General features: G+C 52.3%; 1 protein-coding gene across 1 annotated transcript in view; it reads left to right on the forward strand.

Annotated features, from left to right (window-relative positions):
* EPHB1 (EPH receptor B1) overlaps nucleotides 1-19,222 on the forward strand; it is a 44,874-nt gene that overhangs the window by 23,340 nt on the left and 2,312 nt on the right. The window contains exons 4-13 of the mRNA XM_031060306.1: nucleotides 1,579-1,594; nucleotides 3,419-3,885; nucleotides 6,092-6,273; nucleotides 7,897-8,059; nucleotides 10,504-10,612; nucleotides 10,831-10,895; nucleotides 14,682-14,804; nucleotides 15,887-16,134; nucleotides 16,381-16,596; nucleotides 18,692-18,852. Coding sequence (XP_030916166.1) covers nucleotides 1,579-1,594; nucleotides 3,419-3,885; nucleotides 6,092-6,273; nucleotides 7,897-8,059; nucleotides 10,504-10,612; nucleotides 10,831-10,895; nucleotides 14,682-14,804; nucleotides 15,887-16,134; nucleotides 16,381-16,596; nucleotides 18,692-18,852 — 1,750 coding nt within the window. The remainder of the gene's footprint in view (nucleotides 1-1,578; nucleotides 1,595-3,418; nucleotides 3,886-6,091; nucleotides 6,274-7,896; nucleotides 8,060-10,503; nucleotides 10,613-10,830; nucleotides 10,896-14,681; nucleotides 14,805-15,886; nucleotides 16,135-16,380; nucleotides 16,597-18,691; nucleotides 18,853-19,222) is intronic.

Below are 19,222 nucleotides of genomic sequence, written 5' to 3' on the forward strand. Positions count from 1 at the left end.
CAGGGTCGTGGGAAACAGAGCCGGTGCCCACAGCTGTCAGCTCCAGCTGCAGGCAGGCCTGGAGACCCTTTGGTTTTGGTTACATTGCATTATAGACTTTTCTTTGCTTAGCATCTTAGTAGAACCAATCTATACCTGAACTATTACCTATAGCCTATCATAACTACTCTAATTACCATATTCATGTTACTATTCTCCAATCACTAAAAGTTAGTACATTACAGTTTAAGCTAGAAGTTGGTTTTCAGTTTTCTTGCAGTGGAAAATTCTGAAACCTTTTTTCTACTTGCAACTTTGCTGACTTGTTTGCCTGTGCTGTCTTTCTGCTTGGTAAAAACAGCTTGTTTGAGGTGGGTTTATCCTTTGCTCTAAGTCATAAAAACCCCTTCTAACTAACACACCCTTTCCCTCCTTGGTTGGCCAGTAAGACTGGCTCAGCAATTCTTTTCTTCTATATCAAAACTTGCTTCCATCTCTATTCCTTCATCAGACTCTACATTTAAAAATCTTTTGGCTAAGCATCCATATCTGCGAGACTTTCTTGTCAAACTTTCATCCTTCCCAACACTCCCCTCCCTCTTGGGGCAGCAGCAGGGATGAAGTCTCAATCCATGCAGAGTTTGTTTTATTTTCTCCCCCCTGTCCTGCTGTGGATGGGAGGAAGAGCATGGCTGGGTGGGCAAGGGGGAGGATGGGGTGGCTCCACATCCCACCTTACTGGCAGCCTCTGGGATTTATACATCAGCCAGGCAGCGGTGGTGATGGCAGGGAGATAGTCCCCAGGATAAATGAGGATTTAAAGTTATCTGCTCTGGCTGTCTTGTTCATAGTCTTGCAGATGGAGTATTTTTTAATAGGGGGAAGGCTGCATTAAGCATTGGTATTCAGCGATGCGCCGCTGCTCGGCTGCCTGCCCGAGCTGCCTGGCACGGCAGCAGTGTCCTCAAGGCTGTCTTTTGGTGGGAAAAGAGCCCAGGAGAGGGGAAAGAGCTGCTGTCCTCTTCAGCCTGCTGGAAACTCAGGCCTCAATCCCACCCAGATACACTCCAGGCCCTTGAACCAGCCTGTTGTGGAGCTTTAGCACACGGATGCTCCAGAACCTCCATGCTGGGAAGTGCCCAAAGCACACATCAAGGAAACGAGGAAAGGATTTGTGTGTTTTGCTGGATCACCTGAGCTCTCATACAGGTATTCAGCAGGTTGCACAACTACAGATAATCTACAGATCTTTATTATGCCTCGTTACATAACTGATTTACAACACTGCTGTGCTATAGGAATACAGGAAGAAAAGTCTCTTTGCTGATTTTTATTTCTTCTCGTCAGTGCTTGATTTTGTAGTGCTCCAATCTGAGGTGCCATCTGTTCACCCACAAAGTTTCTCTGTGTCAGTACATAACATTGTGGAGCTGCTGGCTGTGCCCTGGACTGGAACCCTTCCAAGGGTGATCCCTGCAGTTCCTGGGCCCCTGCAGAGGAGGGGAAGGGGCTGCAAATAAAGTGGGAGGAATCTGGGGAGGCAGCATTTTGCTGCTGGGAAGGGGAAGAAATACGGATTTTTTCCTTTTTCTTGAAAAGATATTAACAGCTTAAGGTATGGAGGGAGGATTTGGATTAAGGCTTGTGAGGCAGGTTGCAGATTTTTGGGGGTAACTCACTCATATTGATCCTGTTTGAGCCTTTGTGAGTCCTGCAGTCTTGTTCCCCTGGGGAATCAAGGTCCTTCTCTCTCCTCTGTCCGTGCTGTGGCCCCTACAACCCTCCTATAACTCTCTGTGACATCTCCACCATGGGGCAGCCTGGCAATGCTGTGGTGCCTCAGGTACAGGAAAGCCCTTGCCACCGAGGATGCTGCACTGCTGGCTGCTCCATGCCACACACTTTGACTCCTAAAGAGGAAAACGGTTAAAGGGAATGGAATATTATTATCTTAATTTTTTTTAAAGCTGTCATTTCTCTGGGCATTTCAACAAAATCTTTCACCTGCATTATCCACGGCAGCAGCTTAGAGAGGCTCCCAGAGTGTCTCCATGCAGAATGACCTCTCCATCCCACCAGCCACGTCAGCATGGTGCTGATGAATCTGTCCCTGTCCAGCCCATCCCTGGCCACTCAACAGGGCTGATTTATCCACAGCCCTAACGATGTTCCCTGGCACACATACACACACATGAGGAGGGCTCCCATGGGATGGGTTTCCCCAAGACAGAGTGTGCTTCTCTCTCTTAACCCTTCCTTGCAGGTCAAGTCCTCCATCATTTTTATTGCTCCCTGTATCATGGCAAAGTCCTTTTTCTTTCTTGAAAGTACAGCCCCCAGCCCAGTCATCATCAAGAATTCCTTGCTTCCCTTATTTAATATAACCAAGCAGCTGAGTTTTGTGGTTTTGGCTGTGGGGCTGTCCTGGCTGACCCCAGATCCTTCCCTGGGTCTGTGCAGTCATGTGTTTGTACCTTAGTGCTGCTCTCCTGGCTGCCTCCTGAGGGGACTGCAGCCCTGATCCAGCAGCGCTTGCAATCGGAGCCACATTCAATTCCCATCCTCTGGAGCATTTGCAATGGCTCCTGGCAGCTTTGATCAATGCAGTTTTCATCTCTTGTCCAACATGGGAGCTGCTTGCAAACCATGGAGTGGTGCTGGCTTTCCTCTATGCTGGGAAATTCCCTGGTTTCCAACTTGAGATGTTGAACCCTTAATAACCACTTTCCATTTTTGACTCTCTCTTCTCCTGCTGCTTCTCTGGTTCTCCATGGTGCTGGCTAAGTGATTTTTCTCTTGCTGGGATAATCTGCTCGAGGTGCTTCTCCATGTGAGCACTGCAGTTATCTCAGCATCTCCTGGTGGGATTAAAATGAGTCCAACTTCATGGATGGATCTGTGTGCATTCCACACGGAGGTTTTTTGGAGGCTTAAGTGAGTTTGTGGCATGGGAGTTTGTTGCCATCATATTTTCTGAAAAATCCCTTTGCCAGGATTTCTTCTCCTGGGAAGCTGAGAAACCTCAGAGAAAAATGAAAACAATAATTATCTGATCCGCTTCTCCTGTGTTTTGCTGCTTTGGAATGTGGTTTGGACATTGTTTACCAACTGGTCATTGTTTGATTTGTTTCCTGTGAATTGTTTTAATTTAATGACCAATCAAGGTCCAGATGTGTCAGGACTCTGGAAGGAGTCACAGGTTTTTCATTAGTATCTTGTTAAGCCTTCTGTGAGTATCCTTTCTCTATTCTTTAGTATAGTTTTAATATAATATCATAAAATAATAAATTAGCCTTCTAAGAGCATGGAGTCAGATTCATCTTTCCTCCCCACGACAGGGGACCCCGAAAATACCACAGGAGTTGTTGTCTCCATCTGGGAAACTTGTTTGCAGTGCAGGTGGTTGGTGTTGCCAATGTGGGAAGTTGATCCTGAGCTAAGCCAAGCTGTGGACACAAATCCCTCCTGAGAGAGGAGGTGTGGGTACTGCAGAGCCTTGGGGTGTCCTTCCTGTGCTGGAGCCTCCGTGGGAGGCCAAGGACCCGTCTCAGTGCCTCTCCTTCCCCACAGGTGTCCCATCCGGCCCCCGCAACGTCATCTCCATCGTCAACGAGACGTCCATCATCCTGGAGTGGCACCCGCCGCGGGAGACGGGCGGCCGGGACGACGTCACCTACAACATCGTGTGCAAGAAGTGCCGCTCGGACCGGCGCGCCTGCTCCCGCTGCGACGACAACGTGGACTTCGTGCCCCGCCAGCTGGGCCTCACCGACACACGCGTCTTCATCAGCAACCTCTGGGCTCACACCCCCTACACCTTCGAGATCCAGGCTGTCAATGGCGTGTCCAGCAAGAGCCCCTTCCCTCAGCAGCACGTCTCTGTCAACATCACCACCAACCAGGCCGGTGAGTCTCGGCGGTGCCGGGGGAGTTTGGCTGTCCCTGTGCTGGCTGCCAGCTCTGTGTCCAAAAGGAAAAGCTCCCAGGGTGTGTGTGATGGCTGTGGTGCCCCCGGCCCTGAGTGGGGAGAATGGCCAGGAGAAGAGGGAGGAAGAGGAATGGAGATAGGGAAGGGTTGCCTGTGCCCTGGGCAGGGTGGGAGGGTTATCTGATACCTGCTTTTATCCCCTTCTAGATTGCTTGGGGATGAAATGGCATCACCATTTTTCCAGTTGGGAGAAGGGAGATGGGGTGAATCCAGCCTTGAAACACAGTCTGACTGTGTTACAGCACAGAGGGAGCAGCATCCTGGGGCTGAGTCCAGGCTCTGTCTCCTCTGGCATGTCCCTCTCCCATTATTTTCTTCTTGTCTCCTTTTCCAGGCTCCCCTGCTCCCTTTCCTGTCCCCAGTCAGGCATCAGGAGATGAATGAGCAGCTCTGGGTCAAACAGGGATGCTGGGGGAGTGGGTGTGCAGATGGCAAGGGGGCAACTGGTCCTGGGCTGCCCTGAGGATCAGAGGGGATGGAAATCCATGTGCTTTGGGTTTAAAAAGGGATTGGGAATTCTTGCTCGGTGCCAGGGCAGGCAGCCTTCGCCATCCTGCTCCCTCTGGATAGCACAATGGAGAAACCTGGTGTAAATACTTCAGTGTAAATATTTCAGTCTCCTGGCTCCAGGGAATACAAATCTACAGTTCCAGCCAAACCTGCCTCTTGTTTCCAGGCCTTTTTGTTTCTGGAGTGGATTTTTAGGGTGTTTCTTAGCTCTTCTCCCACCACGGGGAGCTAGGAGCAGCCAGGTCACCCTCATCTGTCTGTCTGTACCCCAGTGGTCCCTGTTTGTCTTGCAAAGACTGATTGCAAACATGAAAATGCTGGGCTGTGGGGTAACCTGATGGAAATTCACCAGGGGTATCCACGGTGTTGGTGCTCTCCCTCTAAAATCTCTTTGGCTTTGCAGAGGATTTTCCCAACCATTTCCCCAGCCCCATCCAAACTAATGGGAGTTAATGAAACAGCAATCATCAGAGTGCTTAATTTCAGCCCATGAGCATATTCCTGGAGCAGATGTGGAGAGATTAAAAAGATAATATAGGATTAAGTATTTTGGGTAAACAAAGGCAGTGCTGAACTATCCACGTCTTCCATTGGAACTGTGAGAAACAGGGCTCCTGCCACCCCCAGATTCCCTCCATGGCATGATGCCGTGCCCCAGGCTGGTTGTGCTGGGTTCAGGTGTTCCTTGGATTCACACAGGGGAGGCATTTTCCCTGCCCAGCACTGTAGGCATGGTGAGGGGGAGGAGGAGGGCAGACATGGCTGGACTGGGAACTGACTCTGTGGACAGGACTTGCCAGTGCCCCTTTGGGTGTGGACAGACTTGGATACTTTTCTTTTGGAAAAGTAAGGATTAAGTTCAGGATTAGGGCTGTATTGGGCTCTGCCCTTTATAAGCGCAGCTTGGAGGGAACAAAACATTTGGAAAAGGGTCTCCTGACTGATTCAGTGGCTCATTGTCCCTAATGGTGGAAGGACAGTGTTGCTGTTTTACTGGGAGAAGCACATTTGGGTGCTGAGGATGAGCATCCCCTGAGAGCCCCTAAGAGCAGCCCCAGCAGCTTCTCTGGAGCCAAAGCTGGGCTGGGTGTCCCTGGCCTGGTTCCCTGTCACTGTCCTCAGGGTGGGCAGATTTTTGCTCCCACATCCCATTTCTGAGAGCACAGGGGGTGGCAGTTGTGGCACAGCTCCCTGGGTGCTGAGTGCTGGCTCCCAGCAAAAGGCTGTTACAGCAAAAGATGTCACACACAGCTGGACCCTGTCACCAAACCTTTGTTTGCCCCACTGGGGAGAGCTTTGCTGTGTCTCTCCCACCATGGGAGACATCCTTGGAGCAAGCACTCCCAGGGAGAAGGAACACCAAGGATTTCCAAGCCCCTAATTAAAAGGAGCAGTTGGTTTAAATAGCACAATTCCCTCAGTGACTTGCTGCTCTGCTTCCATGTAAAGCTGCTAAGATGCCAGTCTTCTCACTGCTAATGAGTGAGCTGGTCCCATGGGGAAGCCAACCACAGGCATGGGAGATCTGGAATGCCGTGGGGATTTCCCCCCTCTCAAGGCCATCTTTCCTACCCCTCTCCATTAATTTTCCCTCACTCTCCTCTTCCTTGGCAGCCCCCTCCACTGTGCCCATCATGCACCAGGTGAGTGCCACCATGAGGAGCATCACTCTGTCCTGGCCCCAGCCTGAGCAGCCCAACGGGATCATCCTGGACTACGAGATCCGCTACTACGAGAAGCTGAGCCGCATCTGCACGCCCGACGTGGGCAGCACCGTGGGCTCCAGGCCGGCCCCGGTGAGCCTGGGGGAGCCCTGTGGGGCTGGGCTGGGGCTTGGGGGCAGAGGCAACAGCAATGGGCTCTGAGACAGGCTCTGCTGGGAATGGGCAGGCAGGACAGGCAGCAAGTCACCCGAGCTGCCTGCAGAAGGTGGGAGTGAGTTGTGACTGCACACAATCACAGAATCAGACTCACACAGCAACTTGAGTTGGAAAGGACCTTGAAGCTCAGCTAGTTCCACCCTCTTGCCATAGGACACCTCTCACTAGGTTGGGTTGCTCAGAGCCCTGTCTGACATGAGCCATTCCTTCCCCATGGCAGCATTTGTCCAGCACATCAGAGCCCGTGGCTGCCTTGGCTCTGGTGTTTGCTAGGATGAACCTGAATCATGGGGATGGCATCAGGAGGAGAGGAGGGGGTTGCAGAGGACCAGAGAAGGTTATGGAGGTTGTCCCTGCCCCGGGTCACTGCCTGCCACTGGTCCTGTCCCTGGCAGCTGTCCTGTCCTGCAGGGGACACGCTTCCAACCCCTGCGATGAACCGTGCCCAGCCCAAGCTGTTCCATCTCTCCTGTGTCTCGCCAGCTCTAATGAATTCCTCTAAGTATGAATAATTAGATGATCTCACCAGCAGCCTCTTACCAGCAAAGCACTGGGGAATGTGGTAAAAAATGACAGTAGGTCTAGGCCAAGGACCTGTGCCAGCAGAGCAGGACTGCAGGGGCTGGGGATCTCAGCAGAGAGTTGCCCTTGAACCTGCTTGAGCAGGGTCTCAGAGGGCACATTATGGTGTTTAGGGGAATCACAGAATGGTTTCGGTTGGAAGAGACCTTAAAGATCGTTCAGTTCCAGCCCCCATGTTGTGGGCAGGGACATGAGGTTTCCATAACTGTGGGATGTTTCTGAAATGCACAAGGACGTCAGTCATTTCAAGAGGAGGAATCTGTTGTTCATAAATTATTTTTGCTCTGGATGATCTTATTGTTTCCCTCTGCTACTCCATGCTCCCTGCTCTGGTTGGGACCAGGGGGCTGCCTGGGAAGCATGTGCTGCAGGGGCCTCCCCAGTTCCTTGTGGGTCCTGTTTCATAGAATCATAGAATGTCCTGGGTTGAAGGGACTTTGAACCTCATTTTGTTCCGCCCCTTGCCATGGGCAGGGACATCTTCCACTAGCCCAGGTTGCTCCGAGCCCTGTCCAACCTGTTTTTGGACCCTCCCAGGGATCCAGGGGCAGCCACAGCTTCTCTGGGCAACCTGTTTCAGGGCCTCAGCACCCTCACAGGGAGAATCTGTTCTGAATATCCAACCTAAATGTACTCTGTGTCAGTGGGAAGCCATTCCCCCTTGTCCTGTCACTCCAGGTCCTTATAAATAGTCCATCCCTTTCCTTCTTGCAGCTCCCTTCAGGTACTGGAAGGCCACAATTAGGTCACCCCAAAGCCTTCTGCAGGCTGAACAATCCCAGTTCTCCCAGCCTTTCCTATGGGATCCTCTGGGTCAGGGACACGTCTGACACAGAACCAGAGCCTCTCCCTTATCCCCCTGCAGCCAAACCCCATCCCTGCCCTCAGCAGGGACAGCTGGGCTGCATTCCCGCTGTCCCTGTCCCACTGAGGGTGGCTCTCTCTGGGTGTCTGCAGGACCACAACGAGTACAACTCATCCATGGCGCGCAGCCAGACGAACACGGCGCGGCTGGAGGGGCTGCGGCCCGGCATGGTCTACGTGGTGCAGGTGCGTGCCCGCACCGTGGCCGGCTACGGCAAGTACAGCGGCAAGATGTGCTTCCAGACCCTCACCGATGGTGAGTGCGGCTGCCACGGTGGGGTGGGGTGCTCCAGCTTCATGCTCTGCTGGGATTCAAGGAGCTTGTGTGCACAAAGCTCTGTCCCAGCAGCACGGCAGTGTCTCCATGTGCTCTGATGGGACTCAAGGAGCTTGTGTGCACAAAGCTCTGTCCCAGCGGTGTGGAGATGCTCCAGCCTCATGCTCTGATGGGATTCAAGGAGCTTGTGTGCACAAAGCTCTGTCCCAGAGGCGTGGGGTTCTCCAGCCTCATGCTGTGATGGGACTCAAGGAGCTTGTGTGCACAAAGCTCTGTCCCAGCAGCACCGTGGTGTCTCCATGTGCTCTGATGGGATTCAGGGTGTTGTGTACACAGAGCTCTGTCCCAGCAGGCAGCGTGGCAGGAGCCGGGTGATTTATGGCAGTGTCACGTTAACCGCTGGCGGGAGGAGCGATCCACTCTCAATCTCCCAGCTCCAGGTCTTCCCCTGCTATTTATTTCTGTCTCTGCTGCCTTGAGCTGTGGGGACAGAAGCCCCTGGCGCCAGCTGTGAGTCTGGCATGGTGTGATGGGGTGGGAGGAGGGTTGTAGAACCTTGGAGGAAGGCTCTGGGATACCTGGAGTCCCTCTGAGCCATCAGGGCAAAGCTGGGATGGTCAGACCCCTTGCCAGAGGAGTGTGTTGGGCCAGCTCATGACCTTCATGGCTTCTTCTGGCCCCAGCCTTTCCCCCACCCACAAACACTGGCTTCGTTTAGAAGCTGCTAACTCATGGGAGTGTTTTCCATTAATCCCAGCTTCAGGACTTATCCAGAAGTTGGTGAGTGAAGCAGGTCCTGTGTCATGGTTTGGAATGGGAGGAAATTCAGGGAAGTGAAATTAGTGAATTTAGGGAAATTTTAAAATTGGGGAAATCTTAAATTGGTGAACCAAAACTACATTCTCCTACCCCTAAGGCAGCTGAGAGCCTGTTCCCATTCCTGTTGCTGCTGGTGTGGTTCCTTCTCTGCTTAGGTGATACCCATGGCTCCCAGCCTCGCTGCCTGTCTTCCCTAAAGCTTTTCTTCTTCCCTAAAGCTTTTCTTCTTTACTAAAAGGGGTCACCCCAAGCATGCATTCATGTCGAGTGCCAGCTGGGGTGGGAAGAGGAAAACCATGCTGGGTGACCAAAGGGAAGGAAATGGTAATAAACCCCCCTCCGATGCCTCAAATATTCAGGATTAGAGAAGCGAGAAGAAAAATCCTGCCTCAAATAAGCAATTAATTGAAATTTAATAAGAATGGATTGTGTAGCTTATTAAATAATAATTGATTGTTAGATGAGAATTTCTCAGGATTTAAGCAGCATGCAAGAGATAAATCTAGTTGCCAGTAATTAACTGCAGAGTAGAAAATACAGATAAAAGGGTGCTAAATGCTTTCTTTTGGATGAGTTTTATTTTAACCCTTGCATGTGACTTCTGGCACAGCCTGGCAGATCTTGATATGGGGCATTGGAGAGAGGTTTATTTCTGGAATGCTACAGAAGCCCCAGGAATGTAAGATCTGCTGGATACTGCCTGTTGAGAATACCCACACCAGTGATGGGGCAGGAAAAATGGAGGAGACACATGGAAGGGTGCCTGTAGCTTTTTGGGTGTTCCCCCAGGCATGTCCAGTCCTCCTGGTGCCACCTTGGCTTTCACCCCAGCCTGCTGCTGAAGGATGCAGGAGTGGCTGAGCAGACAAAGGAGGTTCCAAGAGATGCTTGGTGGGGAAAGGATGCTGTGGGTACCATGGCTCTGCAAATGTTGAGATATTAAAACCTACAAGCAGGCCTGTGGTGAGGGTTCCCAGGTTCTCCTGAGCCTCACTCCCAAAATTCACCATTGTATGAACTTTGATATCATTTGTGTGAACTCTCTGATGTCTGATCTGGGTGAAGTCTTGGCACAGCATTCTCTGGCTGGCTTGCTTATTAATGGTGTTCTCCTCCTCTCCTACAACTTGTAGGTATTTTGTGTCTGTGAAACCCCAAATTAAGATTGGTCTAAATGGCCAACAGGTTTAAATCATAGAGTCTCAAAAAGGTTTGGGTTGGAAGGGACCCTAAAGTTTATCTTGTTCCAGCCCCCTGCCATGTGGAGAGACACCTTCTGGTAGATCAGGTTGCTCAATAAATGAATTTATTGAGGAAAGAGAAATGCCAAAGCCATGGACAAAGGCACCTTTGGGAGACTGGGCCCATGCACATTGGCCTGATGTTATTTCCAGAATCTTCTCTCCCCTGTCTTTAAGCCAAAGGTGTATGAATCAAGCATACACCAGTGCACCATGGCACTGGCTCATCCCCTGCCTCAGCTGAACCCTCTGCCTGGATCCCCTGGTCCCACCACCTTGGGAGCAGAGGGGGCCCCTTCCCAAGGGCTGCTCTCACTCTGTGAGGTGCCAGGGAGGATTGACCCTGTCCCTCTTCCCTCACAGACGATTACAAGTCAGAGCTGAGAGAGCAGCTGCCCCTGATCGCGGGCTCTGCAGCAGCTGGGGTGGTCTTCATCGTCTCCCTGGTGGCCATTTCCATCGTCTGCAGCAGGTGGGTCCCTGTGGGATCAGTGTGGGATCAGTGTCCCTGGAAGGGGGAGGTGCTAAGGTGCAGATTAGGGGTGGGAGGGCTGGCATGGGGGACCCGTGTGGCCAGTGGGAGCAGCACAATGCCACTGCTCATGGAGTGTTGGTGGCAGGGGAGTGGCTGGGGGCCACCAGCAGCTGCTGCTGCCTGAATCCTGGCTGTTGTCTCCCCTGTTCTCCCAGGAAGCGTGCCTACAGCAAGGAGGCCGTGTACAGTGATAAACTGCAGCACTACAGCACTGGCAGAGGTGAGCAGGGAAAGCGGGAAAAGCAGATGGGAGGCGCTCCCAAACCTGCACCCACTCATCCCCTTCCAGGGGGGACTGGGGGGTGGTGGGAGCCCCATGGCAGATGGACAGGACCTTAGGGTGGGAGTGGAGATGGCCACATGTGTCTGTCAGGGTGTGGGGAGGGCAGGCTGCAGTGGTGCAGCACTGTGGGTGGGAAAGAAGAGTACCAGGAGGGATTTGGGGGTATGACAGGGGATGGGGAGATGATGCTGTGAAGACTCCCAAAGGAGGAAAGAAGGGAGAAAGGTGGTGTTCAGAGGGAAGGTGAGCCCCTGATCTCCTGCCATGGGCTCTGCCTGGGTCTGGATCGATGCTGAGCTGTTAGAGGGATTCTGGATTTTGGGAGCATGGCTGGGGTTGCTGGCATTGCTGCTGTCCTGGCTGTGTGGCTGGTGCTTGTTCTGTACCTTGCTCTGGGAAGGATGTGCAGGCAGTGACTGGGAATGTTTAACTGGCTTTGGGCTGCTGATTCCCTTGGCAAACAATTAGGAGATCCTGAGCTTTTCCTAGGAGACCTCTGTGGCTGGTGGAGCTGTGCACCAGAATTAATTCCTGATGTATTTGTAATGTCTGCTCTGGTGCCCCTCCAGCAGCCAGCACTGCAAATGAAAATAAAGCAGCAAAGCAGCAGCTTTGGGGGCCAGGATTTTCCTGGTGTCTGCTGGTTCCATGCCCCATCGCTGTGGGATGTAAATCCCATTTTTGCTCTCCTAGAGTTGCTTCCCAGGTGCAATTTGCTTGTGGGAAGAACCATCTTGGTCCTGGGTGCCTCCCTGGGGGAAAGAGGTGTGGGATGCAGGGATGGAGGAAGGATGGGTGGGGAAGGCAGGGAGCAGTATGGGTGAGCAGAGGGGAGGAAAGGGGATGGAGCAATTGGCCTGGCTGAGAACAGGAGGGCTGGAGAGAGCTAAAGAGGGAGTGGAGACAAGCAGGAGAGCCCAGCCAAGAGAGCAAAGCACACTGGATCTCTTTAGACCCTCTTGGCATCACATTGAACCCTCCCAGCATGGTGGCAGCACTTTGGGGGGCCCTGAACCTCCTGGGAAACAATAAACTGTTTTCCAAACATCACTGGGTGATGGCAGACCTGTGCTTTTCCTCCCTCTTTTCTCCATGTTGCTGCACTGTGGGGGGCAGGGCAAGGTTAATTTGATGCCTGATGGATAAACTCACATTAGGCTGCAGACAGACTGATTTTTCACCTTTTCCCCCTGTTTTGAAGCATTCCCTACTACGCATGCATCCCTAGCTGGCTCCAAGCACCCCAAAATCCAGGATGCTCAATCTAGGTAGGGAAGCAATTGCAGCATGTGCCTGTCCTGTGTTTCTAAACCTGGGGGCTCTGATGACTGGTGTCAGAAATCCAGGGTGCCAGCAATACCCTGTCAAGGTTAGTGAGCCTCTGGGCACTCTGTCAGTGCAGAGCAAAACAGGTGGGAAATTTGTGGTGAGCAACTAATGGAGTAATGAGAGCATCCTCTGGAACAAATCACCATGTGTTCAGTGGCACAGCAATTACAGCCTCCCAGCACAGCTCTGCCATCCCTCCAGCAGCCCCCTGGGATCACCTGCTGCTGGCAGAATGCTCCAAGTGCGTTTTGGGGTGAGATGGGGTCTCTTGAGGTGAAATTTTTTGTGGTTTATCCTTTCCATTGCTTCACTGGGAGCTTTGAGATTGGGGAAAGAGAAAAAAACGCCCTGTTGAAGCACCAGCAGTTCAACAGGAAGGGGTTTTCTCTGTCCCCATGATATTTATTGCCAAGGAAGTGTGATGCCAGAAGGAGTTGGCTGCTGGAGTCAGGGTTGTGGTGCAAAGCGCTTCAACTTTTGAAGGGTGATAAAAAAATTGCCCTTGTCTGCAGTAGTGAAAAATGGCCTAATCCAGTTTTCCGGATTCTTGGGATGGTTTTAAGAGCACAAAGCTCACCATGGGTGCCTTTGGTGGTGTGCTCCAGTACCTGGAATTTCATGCAGCTTTTGCTGGTGTGGGCATGATGAGCTGGGAGCTGATGTTGGCAGAGATGAGGAGTGGGTTTAGGTGCCCAATCCATTGGGAGAGATGAGGAGTGGATTTAGGTGCCCAATCCCTCATTTTGGATGGGATAAGGATGAGGGGGGAGCTCATCCTGGTGATTACTGAGCCTATGGACACATCAGAGGGTGTTTGAGAACCAGCCTGTGTTGACAGGGAAGAGGAAACTTGGGCATTGTTTTCTCCTCTGTTCTTTCAATATTTTGATCAGTGAGCTAGTCTCCGTTACGATCCTGTAAATCCCTTTGTAATCCTGGCTGGAGCATCAGCTGCTCTTGTAAAAGAATTTATGGGGCAGTTAAAGTGTATGAGACAGAGCCATAAAGGGATTTATGAAGTGGGAGATGCACAGATGGCTTCATTGCAGCCTCCCCTGCCTCCGAGGTGCAGAACTTCTGCCCCAAAGGCCCCTTTTGGGGGTGAGGATGCTCCTGCCTGGTCCTTCCTGAGTCCTTAATGCCCCACAGCTCTCCCTTGGTGGCTGTTTGGCACCAGCAGTGCCCACTGTGAGGCTTTCATGCTTCCTCCTGAATTATTTTACAGCTGGGAGCCGATTTAGATTCCTGGTGCAGAGGTGATGCTGTGGTCCATGCATCCATCTGTATTCTAGCTCTGGAGGGACTCTGGGAAGCACTGGTGGGATGGGAACATGGCCTTGGAAAGGTCCTGAGCAGTGTAACTGAGGGATGTTAATCCCTATAAGGGTGAAGTACCTTGGGGAGGGGACTGGGCAGTGATGTCCCTCCTGGTCTCCTCCAGAGATGACCTTGAGGGGCTGCTATGCCATCCACAGTCCCCTTTTTGGCTGAGAAATGGCACAGGAAGCTGACCTCCCCAGAGGGACACCACAGCCTGTTGCAGGTCCCTTTTGGGTGGCACCATAACCTGGGTGTCCAGCTGAGCCCTGTGTCCTCACCGTGCCCTTGGCAGCTCTGTAAGCCCCTGCCGTCCAAACCCGACATCTGCAAACCCATTTGGGAAATCTGGGGACCTGTTTTTGTTTTTTCCCCCTTGGAAAAGGGCAAGAGCCCACTTTGTGCATGTCCCTGCAGCGTGGCCAGATCCTGTGACACACATTGCCCCGGGCTCAGGACCGCACGCGTGTCCTGGCGTCCGGCCAAGCCGTATTTCACAGATCCACACCGGTTGTTGGTCATAATTGCTGCACTCTGTCAATTTAGTAGCAGCCACAAAGCCATCAGAGGCCTTTTTGGGTAAATAAATATTTCTTCACTAACACGTGGAGCCTCGTAAAACCTTCACTGTAAAGCCAGCACGCTGTAGTTCAGGTCTGTAACTGCTCACATTGCCATGGAGGAGAAGGAGGAAGGATAATGAGAGAGGAGGAGGAGCAGGGGAGAGTTGGGTGAATTGGTGGCCTGAAGGGGACGATAAGGGTCTGGGTAGGTGAGTACAGTGATAGTAGGCACTTAGTGGAGAGTGTGAGGACAGAAGGGTCTCCAGTTCTTGGCCATGGTACAACTGCTGTTGGTTTTCCAGGTGCCCAGAGACTGTGGGGATCCACTGTACCTGGCATTGTTCAAGGCCGGGTTGGATGGGGCTTGGAGCAAAGTGGTTTAGTGGAAGGTGTCCCTGCTCATGAGGGATGGTCTGGAGTAAACTTTGAGCTTCTTCCAACCCAAATAATTCTATTAACTCTGTTTCTGTAATTCTCTCCCTTTTGCTGCTGTTCCTGTCTTCCCTGTGACAAGGGTCTCCAGGGATGAAGATCTACATTGACCCCTTCACCTACGAGGACCCTAATGAAGCCGTCCGAGAGTTCGCCAAGGAGATCGATGTGTCCTTTGTGAAGATTGAAGAAGTCATTGGGGCAGGTGGGTCTCTCTCTGTGTCCTGCTGCCCATCCTTCCCAGCCCTCTCTGCTGCTCCTGTGTGGTTGTGCACCCACCTGGAGCAACTTTGTGGGGGAGCACACATGGTCCTTCAACTGGAAGGCCCCAATGAAGCCTTGAAACATGAGGCTTTCCTGGGTTTGTGGTGGGTTAGGGTGGGCATGAGGTTGTTTCATGCTTTCAATGTTCCTGTGAGGTGGGAGAGGCTCCAGGAATGTATTCGCTGGCTGACCACGGGGCCTCTTAGGATTTTCTATGTGGCTTTTCCATGAGATAACAAGAAAAGCTCGACCTCACTGTAGTCTGTGCCATACTCCCCTGCATATGTATATATGCACACACATGCGTGTGTGTGTGATCTGTGCTGTTTTATTGCCATTTTTAAATAACTGTGTCATACTCTTAGAGGAGAAAGTGAGAAGCCAGGGAGGGGAAGCTGTGAGGAAGCAATGAGTCAGTTTGTTTGGGATCAAGTTCAGCAATGTATCACCTGGCCTTTGCTGCTCATCAAGGCAAAGTGGCAGCAAACATGGCTTAAATATAATCCCTCCACAGGCAAGTTGTGCTTTGGTGAAGTGAAAGCCTCCTGCGTTCTCTGTATTTTAAATCAGAGAGCAGCAATGTAAACAGCCCAATTATTTCCCACCCCAAGATAAGTGATGTGCAGAAAGGCAGCTGAGATTAACAACACTGACACCTGATATTTGACGTAGTCCTTAAGCGTGGATGCACTTTCCCTGCAAATCCTCCTTGTGGGGGTTTGTACAGGTGGCTGCCTGTGTCGATGTTGGGCTCTGTCACCTTGAAGAAGGTTGCAAACCTAAACATGTCCCCAGCAGCAGACATTGGCCCTTTTAAAGAGGACAGGCGGGCAGATTTGTAGGGGAGAGTGTTGTGAAGTGTGAATTGGCTGCCATTTCTCACTAGGCAAAGACTCCTTGCTCTTTGCAATGTTTAGTGTGGAGGAGGACGTGGTAATAGCTCTGGTGTTGATTGATCAAAGGCTGAACTCAGTGATCTTGGAGGTCATTTCCAATCTAAAAACTTCCACCTTGTGCTCTCAGGGGAGTTTGGAGAGGTGTACAAAGGGCGCCTGAAGCTGCCAGGCAAGCGGGAGATCTACGTGGCCATCAAGACGCTCAAGGCTGGCTACTCGGAGAAGCAGCGCCGCGATTTCCTGAGCGAGGCCAGCATCATGGGCCAGTTTGACCACCCCAACATCATCCGCCTGGAAGGGGTGGTCACCAAGAGCCGGCCGGTCATGATCATCACAGAGTTCATGGAGAACGGTGCCTTGGACTCCTTCCTGCGGGTAATTTAGGCCATAATGGATCTCCCTGGCAGCTGGGAAGTGATGCTGTGATGCCCCACGAGGCGGGGCCATGTGGGCTGTGGGATTTGGGAATGAGATGTTTGTGCCCCATTTGTAAATCTCAGCCCTGTCTGTAATCAGGCAGGGCAGCTGGAGTCCTCTGGGGAGGTGCAGCATCCTCCTGAGGTCCCTGGTCCCACTGTGGGATCTGATGCTCACCCCAGTGCCTGCTCTTTGTGCTCGCAGCAAAACGATGGCCAGTTCACAGTGATCCAGCTGGTGGGAATGCTCAGAGGGATTGCTGCTGGGATGAAGTACCTGGCAGAGATGAATTATGTGCATCGAGATCTGGCTGCCAGGAACATCCTGGTCAACAGCAACCTGGTGTGCAAAGTGTCCGACTTTGGCCTCTCGCGCTACCTGCAGGACGACACGTCTGACCCCACCTACACCAGCTCCCTGGTAGGTACCTCCTGCAGGATGTTCTCCTGCCCAGCATTCCCTGTGTCCTGCACCTGGGAGAAGGGTGCTGGGTGTACAGTCTGCCATGGGTGGGAGTACCTCATGAGTGTTCCCACCACAGAGGCTCATGGTCCAGAGGTCCTGGCTGTAGTTTCCACAAATTATCCTCTTTTCCCTCCTTTCTCTTCCTCCTTTTTAGAAGTTTTCCACCTCCCTCCTCCCTAAGCACCGTTCTGCCTTCTGCAGCTTACAGATAAGCCTCTTCCCTCTCCTCTGTGGAGGAAAGGTGCACAGAGGAGTCCCTGGAGAGACAGGAAGGTGAGGCAGGGAGATCACAGCAACTCCTGGCAGCACAGCGATGGTGTTTTAACACCCCTTCCCCCAGTGCACCGGGTCTGGTCTGCTTTTTCCTGCTGGAAACTTGATTAAAGAGCCAAGCCTAACGGGAGCTCTGCCATTCCCCAGACATCCTTCTCTTCCTTAATTAACTCATTGTAGGTAATGGCAGCTCTCTTCTCCCCCTGTTCCTGGCTGCCCCAGGGGGGGCCCCCAGCTCCCCACCGTGGCCATTGTCCTGCTTGTGAGCCCCTGAGGGGTGTTAAGGATGATCAGAGGGGACAGGGATGAGCAGCAGGCTGGCCTCATCTAATGGATTAATAGGAGTGTGAGGTGGGTTCCGGCACGAGGCTGCACCAGCTCCTGCCAAAGCAGTTCCTTGGGCTGCTGAGCTGTGCCCAACTGCCAGGGCTGGCTCCAGCTGCCAAGATGGGAAAGCCAGGGAGATGCCTTTAAGGCTGACTCAATGTTTTGGCTCAGTTACAGCCCCTCACTGTCCCTTCCCTGCTCAATGGGATGTTCCTGTTCCCCCCAGACCTGCCTCACTCCCTGCCCAGACCCTTCCTGCAGGCAGCAGCCTTTGAGCAGACACCCAGCTTTTATTTTTCCTTCAAAGACCCCAGCAGTAGCTGCTGAGATGAGGCATGAATTAGTCTTTTCCCCACCTTCAGAGATAAAAAGAGATTATCTCATCTGTGTTTTTATTTAATTTGGGCCATAATAGATCTCCCCGGCAGCTGGGAAGTGATGCTGTGCCTGCGATTGCATCACTCTGCCTCCCACAGCAGGCTTTTCGCTCTGGGGAAAAGGCAGGAAAAACAACCTAGCAGTTAATTTCTCCATTTGTAGTTATTCAAATCAAATTTTTTGCCATTCATCCTTCAAGAGCGGCTGACGCGTCCTCGGAAAGGCTGTGGAAAATGATTGTGCTAAACGATTCACAGTGCAGTCCTGCCCCCAGAAAATTCCCGTGTGTCTGTGGTTTTCCTTATCCCTTGGCTTTTTCTGTGGTTATTTTATGGAGCTTTCCCAGGGAGCAATCCCTCTGTGTGTGCTGCCTCTCCTCACATCCCTGCGCCCTTGGCATGGCCTTTGGCCCTGGGACCTGTCCTGGCTTGGTGAGGTGGCTTGAGATGCTGAGCCTGATTTTGAGCCTTTGGGAGAAATGAGGAGCTCTCTGTCAAAGGCATTTTCCTACACCAGTGCTTTCCATTGGCTTTTAAAGGTGTTTTGCTTTTTGCCTTCTACTCCAAAAGTAAGGCTGGAAGGACCTTCTGGCAGCTATAGAAGCCTAGATGAATCTGTGGAGGATGCTTTTAGTTCAACCTTGTTTCCATTGAAGGCCAAGGGATGGGGATGCTTGTGGCTCCTCACCTGTGACACCTAGCCCAGTTGTGTTTAGCCTTGTCACCTGGTGACTCCCTGGGAAGGGACCTGGGGACAGGCCACTGATGTGCTGGGTCCTGCAGGGCAGCTGGAGTGGGGTGGTGTCAGTCAGTGGGGTAAATCCTTGGATAAACCCATTTGTTTTGTTCAGCTAAGCCATTTAGGCAGGTACCAAGATGCATGTACATTCATGCAGTTGTTTTTGGCTTCTGCCTCCTTGTCCCATCAGGTGCCACCTGGGGTGCACTCCTTGGTGGGGGTCCCCAGGAACCCATGGTTTGGGGTGTGTGGGATGGCCCCAGCCCTGACTCATGGGCATTCAGCCTCCTCTGCCTAGGGAGATGTTTCTCAGCTGAAGTTCCTTTTTCTGTAGGGGGGCAAGATCCCTGTCAGGTGGACAGCACCGGAGGCCATTGCCTACCGCAAGTTCACCTCGGCCAGCGACGTCTGGAGCTACGGCATCGTCATGTGGGAGGTGATGTCGTTCGGGGAGAGGCCCTACTGGGACATGTCCAACCAAGATGTAAGCACTGGGGGTCATCCGCACTGCTCTGGGGGCCAGGGGGTGCTCATTCTCAAAAGAAATCCCTGCCTGAAGGGCTCTCTGCTCCTTCCTGGAGTCTCAGCAGCACTCGGTTTGGAGATGAAACAGGCTGCTGAGTGAGAGGATGCAAGGAGGGAAATTGGAAAGAAAAGCCAGTGGGCTGGTAATTGGACTTCAGCAAGCTGCAGGGCCTTTGAAAATGTTCAGAGGGTTTACGAGCGGGGAAGGAGCTTTGGAAGTGTGACTGCTGCACTCTGGCGAGATCTGCCGAGATAATGAGTGGCAGCTCTCCGCTGGGAGGAACTGCAGCCGCGGAGCATCAGAGTGCAGATTAACCTCAGAGAGCACCCGGCTCCTCTC

This window comes from Geospiza fortis, unplaced genomic scaffold (assembly GCF_000277835.1).
Source record: "Geospiza fortis unplaced genomic scaffold, GeoFor_1.0 scaffold118, whole genome shotgun sequence".
NCBI lineage: Eukaryota > Metazoa > Chordata > Aves > Passeriformes > Thraupidae > Geospiza > Geospiza fortis.